The sequence below is a fragment of the Cygnus atratus genome, chromosome 1, assembly GCF_013377495.2.
Source record: "Cygnus atratus isolate AKBS03 ecotype Queensland, Australia chromosome 1, CAtr_DNAZoo_HiC_assembly, whole genome shotgun sequence".
Taxonomy (NCBI): domain Eukaryota; kingdom Metazoa; phylum Chordata; class Aves; order Anseriformes; family Anatidae; genus Cygnus; species Cygnus atratus.
Window position 1 is genome coordinate 205,190,855 of NC_066362.1, and position 26,755 is coordinate 205,217,609.

Sequence of the window (26,755 nt, forward strand, 5' to 3'; positions counted from 1 at the left end):
TTTGCGAAGTTTCTTTGTGAAAATAACCGTGTCAGTACGTCACCAAGATCCCAGAAATGCAAGACCTGAAATGCTCAAGCCTCAGAAAACAAGTGGGGTTTCAGAGGCTGCCAACACATCCCTGTAAGTGCTGACCAAGGGTGGGTGTGCAAAATTGCTTCCCAGTGTTTGGATTTTTAACATTCTCCGTTTCTTCAAAGAGCAGCGCTCCAGCAAAGATAGCTCGGTGCCTGGGAATTTGGCCGTTTGGAACAAATCGTCCGTGCGTCTTCAAACCGTGATTCCAATCAGTATGTACTTATAAAAAAGAGATTTAAAAAAAAAAAAAAAGGAAAATGCAGAACAAAAGCTTTGATCCAGCGAGGTTTTGAATACTCTGGCTCAGCTCCACATTACACAAACACAAGCTGAGGTTAAATTGTGTGAGCTGGCTTTGATAGAACTGCTCATGTGTATCAAGTGCTCTGGGCTTCATTTTGGCGGTGCCAAGTGCTCGGCACCTAGCAGGGCTGAGACCTTTGCTCTCGTTCCTTGTGGTGGGTTGGAGTTGTGAAATGCATCCATTTTCAGGAGAGCCGAGGAGGAGACGTGTGAGGTTTCTTCAGCACGCAACGGTAATGGAAAAAACGTGAATAAAAGAGAAAAAGTGAGGGCTGGTTCAGTCGCTAGAGAGTTATCTGCATTTAAAGGTCTCTTTTTGGCTACCAGGCTGGTGCATTCTGGGTTTAATGAGGGACTGTGGCTGTGCATTAACTTGCTGGCTGCAAACCAGGAGCTGTGGTCGTCTTCTGAAACAATGCAAGCATCTTCATCAGACCGGCATTTTACCAACTCGTGTGCACCTGGAAATAGAGGCATCGGATTGAAGGACAAGCATCAGGAGAGCGAAATCAAGTTAAATGTTGAAAAGATTCACAAAGAGACTCGAACACTTTATAGACCAGTAAAAGAAATCCTATCTAGTAATGCCTCGTCCAGAACAAATGCATTTTGTGTCCCAGCTGTTTATCGTGTGCCAAGATCAGCAGAAAAAACATAATAATAAATTATGATTGTGAGAGTTCTTGTTTTTAACTTTGTGTGTGTGTAGAGGAATGAAAATGCTTTCAAAAAATAAAGTTGTATGCAAGCAGCATGTAAGCAAAAATACTAAAAAAAGCTCTTTAATATTTTTCAATAAAATATAAATGAGACAGCTCATTTCATTAGTTGTGTGTGGTTGCGTTAATAATTACCATTTAATTAGTTTTAAAAGGCGATGATACTCTTGCTTCTAAAACTGACGTTCTGCAAATTTGCCACTTGGTGGTGCCAGCTTGATTTATAAATCCCAGCTGGGAGCTGAGAGGAGATGCTGAAGTCGCACCCGAGGTGTGTGCAGGGAGCTCCGAGCGTGCCAAGTTGGGACCATCGATGCCACGAGAGTGCAAGAGAATGAGTAGGCAGCGAGGCTGCGTCCGCGAGGACCACGCTTCTAGAACATCTCCCATGCCGCGCAGCCAGCCAAAAATAGTTTGGATTCGGTGGTATTCCAGGCACGGTGCAGAAGGCACCTTTTGGAGTCGTGGAGGCTGCCGCAGGTGTGCTGCTCGCAGTAACGAAGTGTTATTCCTGCAGGGCTGTGACTGGCGTAGTTCCTGTGCGGTTTCTATTTTAATGCTGCCGAGTTTTTAAGTATTTATCATCGAGGTGTGCTTCCTCGAGTTCAAGCGAGGGCACAGGAAGGGCAATGGTCATCATAAATGTAAATTAAGCATAAGACCCATGCAATTAATTTCATCTTGCTCTGGTTTTTTTTTAGTTGCCGGGCTGCTGTTACTCAGACTCCAAGTTACTATGTTCTATTAAAATTTCTCAATTTATCACAGTTTTTCAGTGTTTAGCATTGAAGTTTTATTTGCACCAGTCTTCATAACATCTTTTTTTTTTTTTCTCTCTCTCTCTCAATGCTGCAGTTCCAAAAGAATTGGTGGAGCTTCACTTGAAACTGATGAGAAAGATTGGGAAGTCTGTCACAGCAGACAGATGGGAAAAATATTTGATCAAGGTACAATATGCACGTTGTCTTCTTCTGCGCTGCTGCAACATGGTTACGATGAGCTGTTGTGTCAGCAAGCCCTGGTATGAATTACAGCGAGCCTTGGGCTGCCTTGTGGCCAACATCGACGTGCGTGCCCAGACTTCGGTTGCGTAAGATCCCAGCTTAACTTTCAGTCTGCCTGGGCTTGTACAAAAAGCTCTGAAAATAGACGTTATCTCCTGGGTGTAAAAGAGGTTCAGTAGCCTGCAACCAGGCTAACTTGAGCAGAAGGTTAATGTAGTAACTCTTCGTTTTAACATCGGTTGTTTGGTGACGATTGAATTAGCGTGGTTTGGTTGGTAGTCATACAGGGCCAACTCTATGGAGCTCTTGTACCATGTGCTAATAAATGAAAGTATCGCAGTGGTTTATGTCAGCATGCTCGGAATGGTAGAGCTAAGATGAAAACGTAGTTATGCCGTAGTAAAAATGGAGCATCCTGTTGTTTTACTTAATTTTATACAGGAATATTGATTGTGGCTGTGCCTCTGTTGTTGGCACCTTTCATGCAAATAGTTCTTAGTTTAAAGAATTTAAACTGCTTCAGAAAATAAAAATATACAAATACTCAAACAGATTGGCATTTCCCCTCTAGAGACCTTGCTCCATGAGCCTTTCAGTTCACAGAAACGTAGGCTTGGTGTTGTCTGCACAGCCAGGACTGCATCTTACTTAGGAATACAGTATTAGGGTAATAGCAGCAAAACAAATAAAGGCACTTAGCAGCTCCAGTTACGGTTTGCCCCGCTAAGTGCTATCTGCCAGCTTTAGAGAGGCAGGAATTTGCCCCCAGGTTTGTGTAGTCTTCAGATGATGATGTATATAGGACTGGGAGCATGTCAGGAAACAGCCTGCCAAAGGGCCCGAGGCTAAATCTAACCTCTTCACCAGTTGTAAAGTGTTTATGCTGATGTTTTTGCAATAATAACATAACTTATGCAACTGTCGTGTATTCGTGTATTACCAAGCACCATGGTTACTGAATTGTATGAAATTCGTTAATATACCCAAAGGCCGTGGCAGCGAGCTGAGAAAACCTCACTCTGACTAGAGAACGGGTAAATCCCACTGAGGCAGTTGTGTGGCAAGCAGAAAGAGGGAAAAAAACGAGTTTATTAGGGAATAGTCTGGAAAATCTTCCCTCAGCAAGGATGGGAGAGTGATAAGGAAACCGTCCCACCTACCCCTGTTAAGGCCAGTAATCAGTAATAACTTCTACTTCCTTTAGCAGTCTCCACAGCTAACTTGATATTTATTCTAGCCAGCGGTTCAAAGAAGTCTCGAGAACAAAGGAATTTGAATATAACTAATTAGAGAGGTGTGCTAATACTGTCCCCATTCTAAAAGGTATAATTAGGTTAGAGAAACAACCAACAACACTGGGAAATGCCACAAAAAGCAGGAAAAATGGAAAAAGTGTAGAACCACTGAGAGCATTCTTCATACAGAAGTCTGCAGCGTTGTTTGACTTCTTTGACTTGCTTTAAAAGGCACCGTTGACCTGTTTTTTTCCTCTTTAGACACTACTAATAGCATTGCTTTGCTAAAGCAAAGTTCAGATGACACATTCTGGTCGTGGCCATTTTCTTTTCCTATTCAGGAGGAAATTTTTAAGTGGAGGAAGTTCAAATTTGGGTGAACCACCCAAGCTGGCTCCCCAGCGTACACACCAGTCTTTTGGGGAGAAAATGGCCGTGGGGCTCCAGGAATCCAAATTTCTCCTGCACAAAGAACGTACGTGGTCGTGTACGACTCAGGTGGAGAAATGGCTTGTCCTACACATTTTAGCATCTAAGAGGAACTGTCCAGCTTTTGAGAAACATGTAGTTGACTTAATTCAGACTGCACTGCCTCCTGACCAGATGCTCGACTTGACTATTGTCAGACGTATTTTGCATTTTTATACAGATAAGATTGCTCTGGACTGGTCCGTCCGCAACCTTCAGCCCCGAAATGGGCGCGTATCTGAGCACCCTGTCCTTTGTGCCCCGCTTGTTAGAATTCAGGTGTCTGTAGTCCCACCCAAGCAGACCCCTCTGCTGTGTCTTTCACCTTCCTGTTTTCGTTGTTTAAAGGGAACGTGTGGAGCATGGTAATAGTAAGTGTCGGGTGCCATCGTAGCTGCTTGGGAAATATTTGAGAGAGATGTGTTTCAACGCCTCTTTTACAGGGTGGGAAGGTACCGGCCTGTCTGTAGCCTGCCGAAAGCAGCCGTTCCCGCAAGCAGCAGGAGTTTGATCGGTGCGAAATGTCTCCTCTGTGAAGGCAGAGACCAACGTTGCAGCGGAGTCTGAATCCATGAGATCAATAGTTCAGGGCTGTGACAGCACTTGTCAGGAGAAAGCATGATCATCTGCTTTTTAATTGTCAAGACGTCGTTTCAGTCTGAGCAGATGCCTCATCGGCCCTTGTGTCTCTTGAGTTGTCGCTTTCACAGTCATTCACTTCCGAAGCACATGAAACTTCTCATTATTGCTTTCATACTTAATGAGCAAGCAATGAACAGTGACTGGCACGTGCCCTTAGCAAGGGGGTCGATGTACAATTTCCCAGCGTTCTTCACGTTACAGTATAGAAAATGAGAGAGAAAGCAGAGGAACCTCATTTTGTGACTGTCAGCTCTGTGCCAGAGAGGTACCTGCATAACGTCCCTTAGCCTCAGAGCAGGGAAAACTGCTCCCCAGCAGAATTACCATCATCAGAGCACCGTCTTCACCATTCCCTATAGGTTGCAGAGTCAGAGGATGCTTTATGGTGTGGCTGAGCCAATCTGATTGCAAGCTGATGCCCTAAATCTTCCTTTCCTGGGCAGTCCTGAACCTTACCTCCGCTGACCCCAGAGTGAGCCGGTTTAGGCACCACAGCCAGCAGAAAAGCAACTCTCCAAAGTAAAAAGGAGAAAGAGTTTTCTGCTGTTTTGTCTGCCTTAACTAGCTTACGCTTGGGTCACTTAACAACCGGTGTCAGTGGTAGGGACAGGAGGCACACCACCACCTTGCTTGGTTGTATCCCACGTTTACAGCACTTGTGGTGGGTGAAATTTAGGGTTATTTTTGCTGCTGTTTTTCTTTGGGGATGTTCATCAGGGCTGTGGTTCCTCGCAGACTGGAGTGCAGAAGTACCTCGTGTACTAATGTGGACAGTCGGCATTCAGCAGGGGCCCTGCGAAACCTTCTCACCTGGAGACGTAGCCGTGATTAGCTCTCGCCTCCTTCTGATGGATATTCCCACCAGAGCAGCCTCGCCGGCTGGAGATCCCCCTGCTGTGTCTTCGACTGATAGCAGCTGCTGGATTTTTGCTTGTGACTCCACTCTTTCCACGAGAGTTGTCTTAAGCATGCCTGACTTGTTCAGGGAGGAGAAGGAATTCCTTCTGCGCTGTTATTATTGGAACATCCCCCTGATTCAGTCTGTTTGTCCTCTCCTGCTGCTTTTTTCACATTCTGGGCTTTGTCCACATTGGTGGCACTGAATTTATTTGCTTTTTAGTAAATTGAGGTTGGCTATACTTACAATATTTTAAAATATTTATTAAATGGCTTGAAGCTCAAGATACTTACGCCCCATAATTGCACAACGTGGAGTGAATATCAGTTCCATTTATAATCTGCAGTGCAGTTGTAGGACACGTAGGTCCCAAGAGAGCCTGGCAGCTTATGTGGTAAGTGCTGTAAAGACGTACTAAGAAACCATGTCCACTCAGGAGAATTTATATTCTAAATAGACAAGTCAGAGAAAAATGGAAGATTTTGCACGGCAAAGATGAGAATAACTTCCCAGTTCAGGGCTGTGCTGCCTAATTTAAGAGGTTTAGAGAAATTAGTAGTGGTCAGGGCCATAATGATATGTTTTTCCACGGAGATTTGTCAGTGCCTGCTGACATATCCCAGTTTTATTTTTATTTTTGTGCCGGGTTTTTTGACTTGCAGTCCTGAAGAGATCACGCGTAATTTTTTTTGTATTATTATTATTAAAGTTTAAAGGTTACTTTTATCCGCTAACCCTCCCAATCTTAATATTTCGTTTGTGACAGATATGCCAAGAATTCAACAGCACTTGGGCTTGGGAGATGGAAAAAAAAGGATACCTAGAAATGAGTGTGGAATGCAAGCTGGGGATTCTGAAGGTACGCGTTCCACTAAGTTTCTAAATGTCTTTTTTCCTCACTTGCTTGAATATCCTGGAGATTTGGCTTTCTCAACTCACTGAAGCACCTTGCAAATTTGACTTGATGGAACCTTAACTGGGTATATTGAACGTGGAGCTGATCTTGTAGCAGGCGAGCTGTTCGTTGTAGTGGGACAGGCCCAAACAGAAATGCTTTGCTTGCATATCTCTCATACTCAGACTTTCATACATTATTTCTCTTCATATTTTGATGTTTTAACAGTCTTTCTACTTTCTCATGTTTCCAGTATCTCTGTGAATGTCAGTTTGATGACAATCTAAAGTTTAAAAATATAATTAACGAGGAGGATGCTGATGCCATGCGTCTTCAGCCCATTGGTCGAGACAAGGATGGACTGATGTATTGGTATCAGCTAGATCAAGAGCATAATGTCAGGATGTACATAGAAGAACAGGATGACCAGGATGGATCCACATGGAAGTGCATTGTTAGGTATTCCTTTTTTTCTCCCCCTTTTTTTTCCCCATATTTCGTTGTTGTTGACTGGGTTTGGAAATTTATTTCAATAACTCTCCATTTCTCACGGAGTAGACTCATAACAGCCAGATTTTCTGCCTTCATGTACTAAATCATGTATGATTCATGTATGATTTAGTACAAAAATGTGTACAGAAATGGCTCACTGATCTGTGGGTAATAGCTAATGAGTTTTATGCTCAATCAAGCTATAGAGGATGTACGGAAGAGGAACCAAGCGAAGGCTGCCTTGAGGACAGTAGCTCCATATTGCTTCCTGGCATGCTGAGGGCCTTAGGAGATGGAGGGGGCACTATTGCTTCTTTAACTTCTGCCCTATTAAGTCAATTACAGGTGGACAGTCTTGTTCTAATGAAAATTACGCTGCAATTTTAACTTCATGAAGCTAAAAGCATTGTTGGCAATCCAGATAGGTACTAAACCCTTCCTGGAGTAGAATTCAGCTCGTAGATCACTGAAGATGAGGTATGTGATGAAGATGCAGGCTGACATGTAAATGACTCAGTGCCCCTGGGTCTCAGCTGCTGCAAATTGGTCTGATAATATTTTAGTCATCTTCCTTTGTGATTCGTGTTACATACTTTTTTCTTTCACTTTCCTACTCGATGCAAAGTATATATGGGGTCTTTCTTAATGAAAAAATAATTAATTTTACTTGTGTGTGTTTTTTCATATCTACCAGTTATCCATTTTTAATTTATCTCTGTGCAAACTTACTTTTTTTCAGCTGATTAGTTCCAAGTGGATTTAAAACTGGGCTCAACAGAATCAACTCTGACTAAAAAGTACATAGAGATGCAGAAATAGATCTTAAAAATAATATATGTTATTTAACTTTTTATTTTTCTGTTTGTAAATTTTCACTTTTATATCCATAGCTTGTTCGCATATCCATAACCTTAGTAACCTTAGTAACCGAGGCAGTCACACAGAATGGTTTAAATCACTGTCAGTGTGGGCCATAAAGTGATAAGCCTCACCACCAATGAAATTTAGACAGCTGTTGTGGGTGAACACAGTAAAGTATCTAAACAAGCCAGCCAAGAGCTGAGCAGCGTTTATCTTCTTCCCACATTAAGGACTCCAGAGGTCAATGCCAAAAGCAGAGGAAATCAGGCGTCTGCTGGGAAAGTTCTGACACACTTAGAGCAGAAAAACACAGAAATGCATTATGAAACCTGAAATGCTTCTAAACCTGTGAGATTCTACGTGTCAGGCTTGTTGCACTTCCAGTCTTCCTTTTATTAGTGTAATTAACTAGTTGTTGGATGTTGATTTTGAAAAAGAAAATGAGTCTTATTATTCTAGTCTGTTATGAAAACAACGAATGTGTTTAATGACTCACTCAAATTCATTATCTGTTAAGGCTTTGTTTTTTCTAGTTAGGTGGTCAGTTTAAATAAGGAGTTAAAGTTCACTGAGATTCACACACACACTCAGATACACAAGTATTTTCTCACTGTCATAGTAGCTGGAGTTTGTAGACATCTTTGTATTGTTTCCCGAGAGTATCTAGGATGGGCTATTTTAAAAAGTATCTAAATTATTTAATGGCTTTGAAAATTTCACTTGAATGATGTGGTTGCCCTTCTGCTGCACAGGCAGAAAGCTTACAGCTTCCTCTCTGCTGAGTTAAAGAAGAAATGGCAAAGAAAAACCAGTGAGGATCGTAAGAGGAGGATGAATGAAAGAATAACAAATAGTAGCGGCTTGGATCCGGGCCAACAGGACTTGAGTTGGGGCAGATAAAGTCCTTCCAAAAAAAAAAAAAAAAAGTAGTTTTATTTTGGTATGGATAAATTGGAAAGTTTCCGAATGCAAAATTGCAGTCGCTGGTAGGACAGGCATTTCACTGTGCTTGTGTGGAAGGTTTTCAGGGCAGCGTTCATTTAAGCAGATGGTGTTTGTTTATTTTTAATGAATCCCTTTGGGGTGAGTGAGTAAGTGGCTTATCAGACAATATGTTTTTTCTTCCGTCATCTAGAAACCGAAATGAGCTTGCAGAGACCCTTGAGCTCTTGAAAGCACAAATTGATCCTGCCCTCTTGAAAAACAACAATTCTCAGCAGGAGAATTCATCACGTGAAAGCCCAAGCATAGAAGATGAAGACACCAAAAAGGGTGAAGAAGCAGCTACACAAGGTTTTCTGCCTTTTCTCAAATTTTAAATGCTGTGCTGTGGCAGTGTCAGAATTTTCAACTTGCTGAAAAGTTACTGTTTTAGATTAGGACCTTTTTAAAAAAAATGTTTCTGTTCATAGTAAATCAAGTAAATATTGAATACTTTGATAAATATTACTGAACTTTTTAGTGCGTATTTAGGCTCAAGAGTTATTTATAAAACAAGAGATGTGTATAAATTGTTTTCCAAGTAATTTTATTTATGCTGTACATTTTGTATAGTGTTGTAAATACTTGTCATTGTATGCTTTTGTGGAGCATCAAACTGTTGCCCAGCTTTTCCTGTTCTAATTCCATTAAAATTTCAAAAAGAAAAAAATCTGTTTGTGCAATGCCATGATTGAAGTCAATACAGTATTGTGTATGTTGTTTATTTTTACTTTTAAGTTTGAATCAAAAAAAAAGGCTTTTTCCTCAATTATTTCACAATCTACACGATTTTTCAAGAAGACATGAGCTTAACTTGAATCAATTTGAAATACTAAAATATTTCTACATGAAGTGGTCTTTAGCTGTCTCCACCACATCGTTTTTACCAGCAAATAACCTTTTTTTCTTCCTTATTATCATGTCATTGCACATATTAAATATCTTGCTTGACTTGGTGGTTTGTGCATTGGTTTTACTAACGATCAGTTAGCCTGAAATATTTTGTTACAAAAATCTGATCTTTTAAAGGTTATGAAAAACTAAAAGCTTGTTATCCCAAGTAATTTTACACCAGTTACTACTTGGTGTTAACGTTTTGTTAAACTACAGGAAAAGATTTGCTCAATCAGAAACAAGATTTAAGGATTCCAGCGTGTTAGTATGTTTCTTCAAATCTGTTTAATGTAATTAGATATACAGAATTGGCAAAGACCTGTCTTTGTTCTGAGTACCAAAGATGAACACTTGCTATCTCATTCCCATTCTTTGCAAATACTGTAGAACAGAAGAAATAAATGCAACATTTAGATAAATATTTGGTTTTGTTTTGAAAATATTTAAAGGCTAGGGTAGAAATTGCAGTAAACTGGGACAAACTCCAGGAGAATTGTGTCTCTAAAACGTTTCCAGTATCTACCTTTGCATATAAGTGACAGCACAATCTGTATAGTTACTGTTACTGCAGAATTAATTCTGCAAAGTACTGATCTTGTCTTTGTCTCACTAAAAATCAGTCAAGCCAACTTAAATCGTTTAATTGAGATCTCTACTTCAAATATGATTTTACTTTAAATTGAATTCCAGAGAAGCCATTTGAAAACATTTAAATAAATGACCCCGCTTTGGGATAAGTCCCAAAGTCCTACTGCACACTCAGCCATCCAGCGTCACCTGGGTCACTACTTACACTAATTAGCCTGCAAAATCACTCCTAGGCACTAGACCCATATATGTAATCAATAATGAAATTGTTTACATGTGCTGCGATGTAAGTGCAGTGTGTATTCATTTTTGAGCTTTGATCATTTCACTCGAGAAGCTTTAGTAATTTTTCCTATTAGTCTGTACTCAAATTCTAGGAAAATATTAAAGCCCTTCACAAGTACTATGAAAAATTATCCAAAGGACTCATGCCCATTTGCTTTGGCAGCTTTCCAAATAGCATTACATTAGATTACTCAAAAATAAAGTGAACTGAACCAGTGCTTAACTTTATTTATTTTTTTACTAGCCTGTTTGACTCAAATATCGTTAAGAGAACTTGCGCATCTACTGAGTCATTTTGTGCATACAAAATGCCTTACGAGCAGTCTAGGGAGTTAAAAAAAACAAAAATAAGATCTTAAAACAACCATTGCTTGTCAGTATAGAGAGGTTTGGGGGTTCTGGAGATTCTTGATGTTAGGAGTTTGGGAGAAAGTAGGTGACGGGAAGAAATGGTTGAACAAAGTTTATCCAGAGAGAAGTGAAGAGAGGACAGAAGAATACAGACAGAAAATGTGCTGCTCACACTGTTGCAGACAAACGTCTTCAGAGAGGCAGCTTTTATTTTTATGTTACAAGAGCTCAGAGTGGTGATCACCTCTAGGAGGGGGGAAAAAACAGTCTTGAGCCTTCAGACTATTTCTGCTTCTGGTGTGCTGAGATGCATCTCTCACTCCTTTGCTAACTGCTGAGACTTATTTGGATACAGTGCTTTGCATTTGAAAACATGATAAAATGTACAAATTCCTCCTCACCACTCTTTTCTTTTGTAAAATGCTTGTTTTCTTTAAATGTAATTAATTCACCTGTCACATACTTTGCGTATTTCTAACCACTTTGGGAAGCTCTCATCTTGGAGAAGAATTACACTAGCGCGGAGGGAGAGGGGTGAGGTAGACGAAAGGAAAAACATCCTTTTGTTTGGAGTTATGACATGTTTGCAATAACATCTTCCAGGTGGTAGAAGATAATGTTACAGTGTACGCAGTGCTATCATGTTTGCTTTTTCTAATTAGTTCTATCCCTAGCTGACTCAAAAAGCACGGCAAAATAAAAACCCCAAGATATTAAGTGGCTTTAGTAGTGATAAGTAATAGGCTGAAATACAGAGCAACACAATAAACGTATGGTTTATTCTGGGTGCTGGAAGTGTACTTTAAGCCCTAATGATCCAAAATTGCCTAAGCAAAGCAGGCGTGTTCTAATTCTTTAAGCTCTGCAGGATTTTCTGGTATATGCTACTACTTGCTGTGCATGTCTGAGAAATGGCAAATGAAGTGAATGTAGAATATTACCTGTCACGTGCATTTTGACAGTACGTAGGAGATGTATTCATTGCCAAGGAATGAAGAATCCAGGTGAATTTTGCCATCAGCCCCAGTGTTCAATATTTTTCATTTTCTTTGAAATGTTAAAAACAGTTGCTTCTTGTTAAAAATAGTTAGATGTTTCTTGAAATAAAAATCTGTACAGACAGGGAACTGAATTGAACGTGGAATTTCACGTGAAGAACATGGAAGCTCACACCATGTTCTGGTTTGTGAAAAAAATCAGAAACTCAAACGAGACTTCTCTAAGCTGATGCTTCACATGCTCTCTGCTGAGGATTTATGTGTCTGTTCTCTGAAGGTCTTGTGATACCACTGAAGGAGTTGAGATGTTCATATAAATGAGGATAAGAGTAGAATTCTGCTGATAGCTTCTGAAATTTAGGTTTATCTTTGTGTATAATTAAACTGAACAGTGATTCTGTAGCTAAAATTTGGCAGCCTCCTTGTTTAATGACAACATTAGACAAACCAGCCTCCTAATCATTCCAGGAGAGAAGATTCCTTTGTGGGGCACTTGGATTGTTGTTTTTTTTAGATACGCCTTCGTTTTGATGGATGCTATTTGTAATCCTGTAGATCCCCTGGTTTTGTTTCATAGTTGTTTTTCTCTGTCAACAGAAAATCAATTAAAAATCAAAGAAGAAAAAGAGGAGATGGAGGAACAGCCCAAGGAACTGGAAAGTCTTCCTCTTCCTGTGGTCAAAGAAGATGAAAACACAATGAAAAATGAGAAGGTGGAAGAAAAAGAAATTATAAAATTGCCAGTAATAGTAAAATTAGAGAAACCTACAGAATACAATGAAGAAAAGCAAACTGTCAAAGAAGAAAGCGATTCCTTTAAAGAAAATGTCAAGCCTGTTAAAGTAGAAGTGAAGGAAAACAAGATAGAACCAAAAGACTTAAAAGACGTAAAAAGTTGTACTGACAAAATAGCTGTTCACGAGCCGGAGAGGTTAGAATTTTGTGTTAATGTCAAAACTCCCCAGGAAATTGTGGAGAAGTCTGTGGAAGAAAGCGAGAAACTTAAAAATGACCAGCAGGCAAAAATACCCCTTAAAAAGCGAGAGATCAAGCTGACGGATGACTATGACAGTCCGATAAAGGGCTCCCTGTGTAAATGCGTTACTCCAACGAAGGACGTCTTGAAGGAAGAAGGGAAACCAGAAGAAGAAACTTTTAAGAGAGTCCCTACGATTACTGCTTTGTGTCCTGATGGGAAAATACTGGTAAACGGAGAGGTTAGCAGTGAAAAAATAACCCCAAGTGTCATACAAAACAATAAGTCAGAGCACTCGGTTATTACAAAGGAAGACAGCAACTCGTTAAAAGAGAAAAATGGTAATAAGGGTGGTGAAAAGATCTCGGACTCCCTAAATTCTGTTAGTAGAATTATAAAAGCATGTGAAGTTGAGAAAAACGCAGTAACTGTGGTGAAAGAGGTAGGGGCTGTGGTCTCTGAGCTTTCTAACCAGAAAGTGCCTTTCAAGGAGGAATCTAGTCCTGTGGAAAAAGAGTCCCTCGACAATGCAGCTGCTGAAATGGTAGTGGAAGAATCTTCAAACTCTGAAGACTGTGCCAAAAATACTGAAGAGAAGCTAGCCGTGATAATCAAAAAGGACAGACTACCGCCACCCAAAGAGTGTTTAGAGAAGCTAGAAAGGTCCACAAACGCATCTGCTCCTGCAGAACTGCCCAAGCCTGCGCTGCCTGATGAGGAGGCTTTGAAAAGCAGAAGCGAGCCTGAGGAGAAGCCTGATTCTCTGAAAGCTGCTGAGACGCCTCCTTCATCTACTTCGCCTGTTACTTTAGAGAAGTCTGGTTTAGAAACAGAGGGCTCCGATACTAAACCTGCTCCCCCTGAGGAGAGCAAGGTAGAAGAAAAAGCCAGCCCTGAAAAGCAAGAGGGAGAGCCTGAAGCTGCCAAGGCAGAGCCGGATGGATTAGATGATGCCCACGCTTCTAATATGGAGGACTCCTCAGAGAGTAAAAAGGAATCTCCTGTACCTAAAAGCAAATTTAAATATAAACTAGTTTCTGAAGAGGAAAGCTGTACCACAGATAATAAGGAAATAACTTCTGAAAGACAGAAAGAAGGAATTAAATTAACAATTAGGATCTCAAGTAGGAAGAGAAAGGCAGAAACGCCACCAGAAGAGGTCAGCATTGGCCGCACGTTACGGCGATCTCCGAGAATATCCAAGCCTACCCCGAAAGTTGTGGAGACTCGGGATCAGAAATCTGAGAAAAAACGGCCTGAAGAGGATGAGGAGAAACCTGCGGCAGCACAAAAGCAGGAACGAAAAGAAGATGCAAAAAAACAGGAGAAGGAGTCAAATTCTAAAGTTAATAAGGTAACACAGTTTTACTTCTTGGGAATAGAGATTATCATGGTCTTATCTGTGAGGAGAATATGAGTTTACATAAAATATGAAGGATTACATTCCTTTGGTCAACTTCTGCGAGGAAATAGCTTTGCAATCCAGTTAGTGGACTCAACCGATCTAAAAACATCCCTTAAGAGAGCACTAATAAAATCTCTTGACTTAGCAGCTTATAAAATCATCCATTTAAGCTAAGCAAAGTAGACCAAGCCAGTGGAAGTGAATTCTCCTAACAAACAACACGATCAGACCCAAGTCAGTCTGACTGAGTGGCTGCATGGGGACTTGTAGCTCCTGTGGATTTTCTAGATGGATACTTGGTCAGTATGAGGATGATCATAAGCAAAAAATAAAGCAAAAATGGTGAAGAATAACGTGTTAGGACTTATGTTTCTAGGTGAAGCTAAAGTTATTGTTGTGGTGGCTTCATGATATAAATAGCTCTTCTTATACATGGGATAGACAATTTATACTGTGGATGGAGGTGTCTTTTTTCATTATAAACTTGTCATTGTGGGGCATAGATCTTAAAAGTATGTCAGGTAAATATAGGGAGTTAAATGTATGTATGTATAGTGCTTCTAAATCTATGTAATTTTAATCAACTTTTATTCATTTATTTTCCTTATGTTTCTGGATATGGAGTGCAAAAGAGTAAAAGGGAATAAAGAGGCTGTAATTTTAAGTACACTCTTTCATATCAACTTGAAATCCTATTAATTTTTCACTACTACACATTTCCTTACTGATTTTGTAGTTCTACCAACCCATTCACATATTTAGAAAATTCTTTTACATACTGCAGTGCTGAAAAACCTTCCTAAAAAGAACAGCTCATTTTACTGTGAATAATAACATTTATACTGAAAAATTCTGTCATATATCCAAAATAATTAAATGAAATAATGGAGGTAAAATAAAATGGTAGTAGCGATTCTAAGTTTTACAAGTAGTTTAAATTTTGAAATACTGTTGCTGTAATTTGATCTTTTTTTTTCAAGATACAGAGATCTAAACATGCTTAATTTTCTAGACAGTTTTAAAAAATTATGACAGAGGAAGAAGTTTGATAATATTACGCCTCTGTCATTTTATCAAAATGCCCTAATCTTTAATTGGATATTTTGTGTTCCTTTTCTTCCTAAAAAGGATCTTTAAAAAGAGACTTGAAATGATGGTGACCTGTGAGGAAGCCTAATATTAAATTAATACTCTCATGGATTGAGAGCAAAATTTGCCACTAAGCTTTAATGAACAGTAAAATAGCTTAAGAGCAAGAAATTAATGTTAAGAACCCAAAATGAAACTTTACCAATGTGACAAGTACTGCTGTGTAATGAGTGCATCCTGCAGGAGAATTAGAATATTTTGTACGTTTCAGTTTAGCTGGTTCAGATCAATGAGTAGTTTAGTCAAAGCTGAAAAATAGTTTGAGCTGAAAAACTTAGAAAAGTTATTTTCCTTTTTCAGTGTCCTTTTCAATGTCAGGTAAAGTGTATTTGTGAGAGCATGATGTTTATGAGAAGCAAGACAGTTAATTGCAAGAAAAGTTTCTTTTTTTTCTTACGTTGTTTTAAAGTTAAAATATCCAGGTTGTAGAATGTAGTTTTAACTAATACGAAATATGTACTTGTATGGTGCACTGATTTTATTTCAGAAAATTGTGCTTTTCTTAGAAAAACGCATGAAAAGCAATTAAATTGATATACTTTTTAGAGTGCAAACATGTTTCCTAAAGCAAAATGAAAGATATAAACTACATCAAGAAAAAATAAATGACCAAGTATTCTGTTTGGGTTGAGGAAAACTAAGAAACTTTAAATGTGGAATTTAGCTCGTGCACAAACAAGGTTGCTTTTCCAAAGTGGGGGAAAAGAGGCTGAGTCACCAGTCTGTCTTCCTATTTTTAAACCTCATTTGCAAATTTCTTTCTGCAGGTAGATAGTGTTTTTCTCCCTTTGCTATCCTGTTGAACTTTAAGGCTCTTTGAATGGTAATCTGTTCATTGAAATGCTCTGTTGTGAATTTAAAACTCTTGTGATTGAGATGAATCACTTCACTGTTGAGCCTAATATTTTTTTAGGATCTGGGAAGAAACTGTAAGTTTCCTTTGTGTTTTCTCTTTGAAATGGTGTCGCTCCTAGAGAAGCAAAGTTCGGTGGACGGGTACACGGACACGTGGCAGGTGGAAATACTCAAGTAATGAGGAAAGTGAGGGCTCAGAGAGTGAAAAAAACTCTGATGAGGAGGAGGAAGAGGAAGAAGAGGAGGAAGAAGAAGCCGCACCTGCTGATGATGATGAGCCGTGCAAGAAGTGTGGCCTTCCCAACCACCCGGAGCTGGTAGGCTTTGGGGGAAAGTTTCTCTTGAGTGTTTTTGGTAGATTAGAAGAGTATCTGAAGGCACATCATTCTTTGGGGTGGCTGTATGTGGAGTACCCTCTAGGTTTTAGGTAAAGAAGCCACGATGAAAGATGAGTTAACCTTTAACAAGCAGAGAAGGACGTTACTTCTTTTGTTTACCTCCTTTGAAATGTCTTTTACGAGGTATAACACAACTTAAGACACTGAGAATTAAGCTGGGTGAGGCTTCAAGGTTGCTCCCGCAACTTCAGTGAATACAGAAGAGACAATATAAAAAAAAAGCTGTGCAATGTATGCACTCCAGTGTCTTGTGACAGGGTTGGAGCTACGTAGTTGCTCCAGCTGGATAAAGCTGCACATCATCCTGAGGACTGAATCCAGCAAAATCACATGAAGAAAGAGCACGACCAGCTTTCAGTGTTTCTAATGTTTGTGGTTCTGGTTCATTGGTAGTAGATACCATCATGAATTCCTCTGTTTATCTGGGAAATCATAATGTGCGGTTTTGCTATGACTCCACAAAATAAGCATATTCTCAGGTGCGTGACAGATTCCTCGTATAGCTGAGACAAAGTTAGAATATTAGGATGTTAGAGGTAAATATTGCAGTGGATACTCACATAGTTTATGTCAGTTTTAATGGAATGGGATCTCCAGAGATTTTTTTACCCAGCTAAACAGCAATCCTAATAGCTGCCTAGTTCTGTATATCCCTGCGAGCCTGCGAGGCTTTATCTCGAGCTTTATCTCTACCATCCCTGGACATAAAATCATCCTGACTGAGGAAATTGCCTCAGATTGCTCAGGCTCCCTCCACATGGCCAGGTTTCCCTCGTGTAGACGTGAGCGCACAGGGAAAGCAGCTCACACCACATCTTGTCCAGATGTAGTTTTCCACTTAGGCCGGGGTCTGGAAAGCATTACCAGATTCCACAGTACGGGCACACGCTCTGCGTAGCCCAGTAGTGCTAAGAGCCTGAGAACACAACACGAGACAAAATCTGGTGTTAAAGTGGAAAACTGTGATACATAAACTTACCCATAAAAACCACCCCTGGCCCTGGAAACGGCTAGTAATAAGCGATACAGGATTTTTGGGGGTTTTGACACAGCCCAGAGCATTTATGAAGCGCTTCTGTGTTGGCAGGGAAAACAGTTCTGGAGCTCGTTACATGTTGTGAATGCCAAAAGATACTCACGATTTGTTTTGTTTCAACAGATTTTGTTATGTGACTCCTGTGACAGCGGATACCACACAGCCTGCCTTCGCCCTCCTTTGATGATAATTCCCGACGGAGAATGGTTCTGCCCACCTTGCCAGCACGTATGGACCCTCTTCGACTTCCCTTTCAGCTTTGCACTTGTGGAGGGTTGTTGGGAGTTTAACACGTTCTTCCCTTCTTTCATCTTCTTTCTGTTTTAAAGTAGACCATGATGGAGTGATGATCTTCCCTCTTAGCCATTAGTAAAACTGAGTTTTGTGGGGTCTTTTCCCTTTCCCTTTCTTCTGCTAGTGATGAATGACTACGTTGCTGGTGTGTACTCCAGCCACACTTTTTTCCTATATTTTGTTAAATAACAAAAATAATATTAAAAATATAATATCTTATTTTTTTCCCAAATGAAACATGATGTTGGCATCTGGGAGGGGGAGCAGTAAGCAGCAAGGAATATCTATATAAAATACAGTGACCAAAGCGAGCAGCTGTTTTTGGTGTGCTGTTCCTTTTCCAGAGACGTTTGCTCAAAAGCTGGTAGAGAAAGCTGCTTTTTCGGATGGGTTTCACAGTCTAGTTAGCTTCTGCTGAGAAAGGCCGTGTTGTCCCTGGCAAGTAATGGCCACTTTTTTGAAGGTTAGAAACTCCTTCTGAAGAAAAAAAGAAAGAAAAAAAGTAGTGCACATGCCCAGTTTCTAAAATAAAAGGGCATCTAAAATAGATGCAAGATTTGCAGTGATGATACTTGGAAGGATAAGCCAAAGAATGTGTGATGCTGTTCTTGTTAAATCAATGGGGAACCATCCTGTGCGCATTTTCAGCGTAATCTGCCCATCTGCAGAGGAAAAATCCTTTGCCAGAAGCGCTGTTGCTCTGCAAAAAGCTAGCCATACCAACCATGGCATGTTATGGCTGTATCACGCATCGGTTTTTCAGTTCTCTTCTGAGAAGTGTTTTTGTTTGAGTAGTCATGATCTTGAATAGTAAGAAAGTTTTCCTTACACAATTTCATATTGCAGCTTGCAGTTAAAACATCTCCTTGCTTTGTTGCTGTTTGGTATTTTTTAATATGAAAAATAACAAATTTGTGAAAGAGTGAAGATCCTTGGACATAGCGCAATAAGGCCATGATCATGAAGCAAGGCACAATTTGTCCATAAAAAGTCATTTTTACATATGGCTCCTTGCACATTACATGGCAATATGGAATATTTGGTGAGAAAGTGTTGCTGAAACGTGCCCCTACTTTTTTTTTCCTGTAGACTTTTTTTTTCCTGTAGCCCCTACTGTTTTTTTCCATAGACTTGTGTGCTGTCCAGAGATTAAGTGGCAAACAGAATCACTGTTTGCACACACAGCTTCACGTGTGTGTGTTATGTATGCCTGTGAAATCTTTAAGTTTCTCTGAGGCTAAGTTATAAATACCAACAAAAATGTGATACTAATATGGAAGTATGTTTATGGTAAACATCTTTAGTACTTGCTTTAGGTGCATTGCTTCCTGCAGTAAATTCCAGTTACTGGCAGGATGCTTCTCTAAAGACATTCATGCCCAAGCACACACGTGCTTTACGAGGACAGTCTTTGCTTTAAGCCTTGCTCATCAATGATCCTCCAGTGTAGAAGCGTTCACCCTTCCTCCAGATATCAGTTTGACAAACAGAGAAATAGTGAATGAAGTGTCTGAACAGTAGACCAAAATGGTTTAGGAAAGAAACTAACGCTGTGTTTCATTCCCTTAGAAATTACTCTGTGAGAAATTAGAAGAACAATTGCAAGATCTGGATGTTGTCTTGAAAAAGAAGGAGCGTGCAGAACGCAGGTACTACTCTTTGAACGTGCATTAATGAACCCGGGACTGGGGAGGAAGGGATAAAAGGAACTGGAAACTGGTGAGACCAGTTTTGTCTTCCCACTGGTTACAGAGGTTTCGGTGGTGCAGTGCTGGGAGAGCTTGCAAGAAGGGAGAAGTGCAGTAATTAGCCAAGGTGTCTGAGGACAATTATGGCTTGCCATAGCCGTAGTTAAATGGTTTTCAGCATGGGTTCAGCTGCATGTGTTAGCAATGCTGTCAGCCCCGTGTAAATTTCCTGTGGTAAACAAGGTAAAGTCCTGATTTTGTTACAGAGGTAACCCAGATTAATGTGTTTTTTGGGTCTTGTAACTTTAGATTCTGTTGGCTTTTGCTTGTTCTACAGGGTTATGCAGTTACTGTAACGCAGCTGAATCACAATTGGGAGTGAAATTTTGGGTTCACCTCAGCTGTTATCAAAGGCTAAATGCAAACCAGTTTGCTGTGCTTAGGGACAACATCCTTACTCTGGAACATCCTGTCTGCAGTTCTCAGACCTGAAAATGAGGGACATGAAACACAGTCTGCATAACAGACTGCTTTGGGGCATACATTGAGTACTCTGCAACGTTTAATACCATCTGCATGCATTATTAAACACAACTTTGCATGAACTGTACATTGAAAGGCAAAATTCACCTGAAGGTGAGACCCCTGTAAAGGCAGTAGTGGAGCAGGCTCGTATTTCTAGCACACGCAGTAACACCACACGGGGTGTAGTGATTTGGTGCTCAGGAGTGGAGCACAATCCCTGTCTGCCTTCAGCTTCCTTCAGATCCGTTTGTTAGCGCTGCTGCAGCAGCAACGAGAGTGACAGATCAGGTACCGCCTGTTCCTCGCTTCTGCTCAGAGTGGATTTAGATCCCGCTGTGGTAAAATTCCCCTCGGCTTGCCAATTCTAGTGAATTTGTAGCTTTGGGAATGAAACTATTAGCTATTGTTACGAGTGAGCTCAGCTTACTCCATCTGTGCAGGAGTATGGGCCACAGGAACTGTGTCTGCTGCTCTGGTTTGTGGTGGGAAGCCTCGTTGCTGGTGAACAGTATTTTTGGACCTACTTTGGTAAATATTCTGCTGGCAACCATTACTTGGAATGCCAGGTTTTTTTCCAGTCTGTCTTGCTTCCTTGTAGTCACTGGTGTTGCATGAGAGTACGGCCTTCTAACTGTTACAGGAGAGCGTACAATCGATATCGTAGCAAGTTTTCAGGGGCTGAAACAGATGTTCAACAGCCCTTTTGCAATCTGATCCTCATACCTCATCAAATTAACCTAATGCTTTCTGTTGTACACCATAAGAGGCTTTTTTTTTTTTTTTTCTTAAGTCTCTTAAAGAGAGAAATGAATTTGGGCTATAAAGGATTTCATGATCCAGTAGTTGAATATTGAAGTCCTTCAACTTAGTGGTGGTATATTTTAGGAAATTCTAAGATAAAAAGGCTGAAAAGAACGAGAATTATAATGCCAGAAGAAATGGTGGCCTTTTTTATTACAGCTTGATGTACAAATTGAAGTAGGTTGTTTAGGGCACAGAAATATTTTAACGTAATATTTCTATAAAATCACGGTATTTCTTCTGCCTTTTTGGGAAAGAGAAGACAAACAATTATCTCATCATGGGCACACACACTCCAAAGACTCTGTGAACCAGTGTTGTTACCGTGCTGTTTGAACTAGTGACACCCGTTGTGCTTTGGTTATTCTCTGCTTCTCAAGAATCTGCTTGAAACAGATTCAGCTGTTCAGCTGTATCCTCACACATCCCCCAAGTGCCACATCATGGATTTTTTATGAAAACTTTCAGTGTCACGATGACTCTGACAAATGTGTAGATCAAAGTCATACCTTTGTTTTCCTTCTGTTTGTGAATTCAAGATGCTACCGCAACAGCCCGGCTGAATTTCAGGTGTCTCATGCACACTTCGATAATCGTGTCCTATCACGAGCTGGAAGGAGCGGATGTTCAAGCTGTTATGGATGCCCCTTTTACTTCATGTTAGAGACTCCCAGACTTGATAGAAAATCCCTCTGGGGACTACTTCTCTACTTTTTCCACTCAAATCAGGTGGAGCACTTCCTTTCCTGCCCTTTTTTTTTTACTTCTCTTTAGCAACTTTTGCTGCTGTTTACATGAGAGATGTTTTCTGGGTTCTTCTGGGAAATGTTTGTAACCAGTCAGTGCTTACCTGCACCCACAGCGCCAAACCTGTTGGTTAAAATGTTTAAACCACTGGTTAAAATGTTGAGCTTCCGGGTGCTGCATCCTAATAACGAAAGCTTTGATACTTCATGGTGCGATTTGTTTTAAGACCTTTCCCTTGGCAGGACTGGCTGGTTTTATTTGCTGATTTCTTAAATAGTGTGTACCTAAGCCAGAGGGAGGTAAAGCAGATCCCAAAAACATTTAAAACCAGTTGATTTTTTCTCATCTCTCCCATCTCTTGATGTTTTGCACTGCAACAAATGAGAAACGGAGACTATAAAAGACATTTTCTGATTTTAGGAGTTGCATTCCTTGCCTTAAGATGCTATTTAAACTCATTTGCAAGAGCACAGTGACTTTGCACAGTGTATGAGAAAATTCCTCTCGTCCGACCGATCTCATGGTGCTCGGGTGGACGAAGACAATTTCTTTTGAGCTCTCACTTTGGGAAGCTGATAGTAGGAGACACAATTACTTTAATACAAAGCCAGACTTTTCAATTTAGGTCTAATGATACAGAGTTGTCAAAGCTCATGGTCTTTTTGCCTGTAAAACATTCTAAAATCCATTTCCACGTTCTGTCAGTATTACTTTAGGAACTATACCAGTTTGTGTCATTTAAAAAATATCCTGCTAAATTCTTTCAGCAGACAGTTCTTCAGAAGGTTATTTGGATAAAAATGCAGGAGGCTGGTCAGAAGGCTATTGTAAAATTTACTTAGATTCTTTATAAACTAATCAAAGTTTTAGAAACCAAATTTTTACACATAGAAGCCTGTAAGTATGTGCATAAAATAATGAAGTAAAGGCACCTCAAGTGAAGACGCACCTCAGACCTTTGTGTCCTTGTGCACCTGATGCATCCTGTTGTGACTCCAGGACGTGGGCTCAGTACAGCTGCTCCGTGCAACTGCACAGGTCTGATTCTGGCTGACTGACTGGGAATCTTTATCTCAGAAATTTAGAAGTTAGCATTGGTTCCTGCACGATTTTCTTTCGACTGGAATGGAGCTTCACTGGGCCTTGAAAGCTGGAGGTCTGCTGGCAGATGTCTAGCTCGTCCTTGTCCCTGTGCAGGATCGTTCTGTAACGTGTATGTTCAAAACTACTGTTAGTCAAATAATTTTAAATTCTGTAGGGATGTGGCTTGCTTTTAGAGTCCTTGCAGGATCCAGTAAATGCCACCAGCTTTCTTTGCTGTCTTCATTTATCCAAACTATCCCTTGTTTTCACAGAAGAAGGCCAGGCACTGCTCTTTGATAGCTGGGTTCGGCAGCCCAGAGGTCAGCACCTTGTGCTCTCGGCGAGGTGCTGGGATATCAGAGGCACCTCCTGGTGGGGCTGGAGCAGCAAGCAGAGGCCACGCACCAGGCTTGTGCCCACAGCAATTCAGATGATAACTGAATGCTCAGAGACAAGCTAAGCTTGCTGCTGCTGCTGCTCCCTAAACTCCATTTTACTCACTTTGATTTAATCCTGTTACCTACTGGTGTCCAGAAGGACAGCCTACTTCTCCTTCCAGTCGTTTTTCCTATATTTGAGCACTGTTCTCTCTCCTGCCTTTGAGCTTGCGTTCCGTAGACCAGTTGTCCCTGCTCCTTCAGCCTTTCTCAGCAGGGCACATCTGCTGTACTCCAGTAATTCCTACTGGCCGGCTCACGTCTTTCTTGAAGTATTTGTGGTGCCCAGATGGCACCGAGTACTCCAGCGTGCTGTGGATGGTGCTGAGTGCTGCGGAAGGCTTTCTTCAGTTGTCCTGTAGGCTGTTCTCCCATTCGTGTGGCCTTGTGTAATGTCATTTCTGCAGCAGCTTGACTCCAGCGATCTTTGTTCAGGCTGTCCTCCTCTCGCAAAGGCTTGCTACGCAGATGCTTGCTTGGTCCCTGCTGTTTCTGGAGCTGATTGTTCCTGCCCACATCTGAAATCTGGCACTTGTCCTGTTTGAATTGCACCCCGTCTTCATCTCATTTTTCCAGTTCAGTGTGATTTTAAATTCCCATTTTATCTTCCAGTGCCTCCAAGGTTGGTGGTGATTATAGGTTTGGTAGAGTTATCTTTATCACAGCATTAGGGATTTTCAGTTGGCTTTTTAATTGCTTTTTGTATCCGAATTCAGTCATTTCTGCGGTGCTTGCAATCTTCGAATGTTGTTTGTGAGAACTCTTTGGAAATCACTTACATTATGCACACAGGAAAATGTAATCACATGAGATCTAGTGTCTAATTCCAACTAAAATAACAGTTTTCAGTTGGAACACCTTCTTTGGATGCTTCTGTAAGTGATAGTAAGAGCTTCAAATGGTGCTAATTGCAGCATTATTTTAGATATCTGCAGTCTTTCTGTAAACTTGTGTTCTTTTTTTCTCTCCTAAAGGAAAGAGCGGTTGGTGTACGTGGGCATCAGTATTGAGAACATCATTCCACCACAGGTAAGTCACTGCATCTATGTTGTATTCTTTATTCTTTCTCAGTGGTGTGTTCAGAGAGCTAGTAGCATCTTGGAAAGAAGAATCAACGTATATTCGGGACAGAAATAATTCTGTGGCCTCCATTTTAGACTGAACTTGAATTTGAAGCCAAGGGAGCTTTCTCTTGGTTATTAGAGCCACCTGGTGCTCCACACAGTCCTCTGTCAGTGAAGATCGCAGGATTGCCTTCCCCCAGTTACACTTGGGTGTTGAGTAGAGCGCTGTGCCGTTCTGTCAGTTGTAAGGGTGCGATTCTGTGCAATTAACTCTGCTGGCTGCTGTACAGTCATCTCTGAGCTAATTGTTATAGCCTTTAGAGCTGATGGAGAGAAATCAGTGTTTCTGGCCTATGGGGGGTGAGGTTATGCGGTTCCTTTGCCTACAACAAGTTCATATTGAAGTTTGGTGAAAAACTATAAGCATTTAGTGTTCTATTAACAGAGTTTGTGCATGGTTTCCCTTTGCAGAATAGGAAAAATATTTTTACTTATGTGGTGATTGCCCTTTTTTCACTTCTTGAATGCATTTAAAAGTGAATTCCTTCATGTCATAGCCAAATGCCTTTATCCAGAGTTATATAATCTGTTCCTTACTTGCAAGTTTAAAATGAAACTTCAGTTTGTTTTAAATACAAACTTTCCATTCTGGCTGTAGTAAAGCTAATTTTCTCCCTCTGTCTGTGGATATCAGATACTTGATAACAGATTTTACAAACCTGCAAAAGACTCTCTGGCTGAGAGCAAATATTTAAAAAATATTTTTAAAAATAACTGCCCAGGGACAGATTTTATTTGTTTGTTTAACTTAATAACTTGGAAACAATGTCTTAAATTTAAACTGCGTGGAATTTCATTGGAATTTCATTGAAACTGCACCAAGGAAAGGCGTTTGTGATGGCTTAGACCAAGGAGAGCCCCTGAGCAAACCACCTGTGCCGTTAGCTGTATGGAGGCAGAGACCAGTGCGGGGGCACAGATGCAGTCTCTGTGCTTAGTAGGTAGAGATTTATGTCAGCAACAACGTGTTCAGCTGCTGCTTACAAGTCCTGGGAGGATCACCTGAGTGTTGCAGTGTAAACAGCGATGCAATAACCTGAACCCTCAAACTATGTGTTTGTGGAATTAGGCTGTCAGTAAGGGCACTGTCAGCAAGTGTTCCCATGAGATCTGCGCTGTAACGAGTCGTTGCACTGGAAATCAAAATGTGTTGTGTTGGACACACAAACTTTCTATCTTACATAAAAATCTGCACGGTAGGAGTTCAGTCATAAGAAGTCTGGAGCGAGGGAGGGAAGAGAAAACGTTTTGACTCTCTGTCTTATGTGAACAGGAGCCAGAAATACCTGAAGGTCAGGAAGAAAAAAAGAAAGATTCCAAAAAGCCCAAATCAAAGCTACTTGAAAGGAGGTCTACCAGAACCCGGAAATGCATAAGCTACAGGTAGGCAGCTTGTTTAAATAGCTTCTAAAACAACATAAAAAGTCATTGTCATTTTCTTTCTCAAGCAACCCACAGCTTCTCAAGCAGGCATTTATATTTAAAAGAGCAACCAAATTAAAGTGTCTTTGTTCTTTCCTCTGAATACTGCTTATGCTTGATGTTTCTAAAATGGAGGTGCATATTAGATAGCATAGTGAAGGGCAGATGCATAAAAAATATAAAATGCACACGGTACTTTCTTTGTTCAGGAATATTGGAGGAGATTTTGGTGTTATTGCAGTTTCTGCAGCAAGTTAAAGCAGGCCAATTATGCCCCTCCTTTCTCTTGAAAGAGAAACTTACATTTCTGTCTGAAGGCCTGAAATTCCTCTCCCTCATTTTTCCCCTTTACTGCTACTTTACACAAAAGGGGCATGAAACTTAATATGCAATTAGAAGAGAACAACTCTGCAGAGTAATTGTGATGATAAAAATGCAATTAGTAAATGAAAAATCCAAGGCATTTAGACTCTGCATTCTGAAAGTAAAAGTAGAACGAGCCACTACGGTTTCCAAAATTCAGCACAATCTTCATGTTATCTTTTGTTCTCCATGTATTATCAGAGTGTTCTATAAACTATTTTCTAAACAATGCCCTGAGATATGCCCAGTATCCTCCCCAGGCCAGCAGGGGATTAGAAAAGGACGTGGTTGGTTGCCTGAGAGCTCGTGCTTTTTGTCCCAGCTGGGTTAAGAATATAAAAAAAAAAAATCTTGCCTTTCCCACAGTACTTGTTCTGTGTAGACCTTTATCATAAAAATTTAGAACATTACAACTTCCAAAACCTTCCAGCAATAACCCTGATTAAACTCAGTCTGGTTGATGAGAGGCATAGCCTTTGTGTCTGGTGAGTTTTCCAGCCTGTTCAGAAAACTCAGCCTGACCTCACTTAGCTGTTGATTTTCGGTAACTTTTAAAATCAACAGCAGAAGCCACACTAAGGAAAATGTCATTGCTGGTTTGCAAAATCAGGTATTTCTGTAAGGAACATTATGCCACGGGCACGATTACGTAGATTTCCTGCTGTGTGTGTGACAGGTCAGGCAGCAGCTGACCAGGAGAAAAAAAAACATTGCCTGTAGGATATCTGGCATGACTTCAGCAGGGCACACATGGTACAAA

General features: G+C 40.5%; 1 protein-coding gene across 3 annotated transcripts in view; it reads left to right on the plus strand.

The window, feature by feature from the left end:
* The window catches only part of RSF1 (remodeling and spacing factor 1), a 55,236-nt gene that overhangs the window by 18,425 nt on the left and 10,056 nt on the right, over positions 1–26,755 (plus strand). For 2 of the 3 annotated variants that reach the window (XM_035560426.2, XM_035560428.2), the window contains exons 2-11: positions 1,956–2,167; positions 6,114–6,206; positions 6,496–6,701; positions 8,731–8,888; positions 12,290–14,022; positions 16,197–16,394; positions 17,635–17,739; positions 19,375–19,454; positions 24,061–24,115; positions 25,484–25,593. In XM_035560426.2, coding sequence (XP_035416319.1) covers positions 1,956–2,167; positions 6,114–6,206; positions 6,496–6,701; positions 8,731–8,888; positions 12,290–14,022; positions 16,197–16,394; positions 17,635–17,739; positions 19,375–19,454; positions 24,061–24,115; positions 25,484–25,593 — 2,950 coding nt within the window. The remainder of the gene's footprint in view (positions 1–1,955; positions 2,168–6,113; positions 6,207–6,495; positions 6,702–8,730; positions 8,889–12,289; positions 14,023–16,196; positions 16,395–17,634; positions 17,740–19,374; positions 19,455–24,060; positions 24,116–25,483; positions 25,594–26,755) is intronic. The other variant, XM_035560427.2, reaches the window with a different exon arrangement.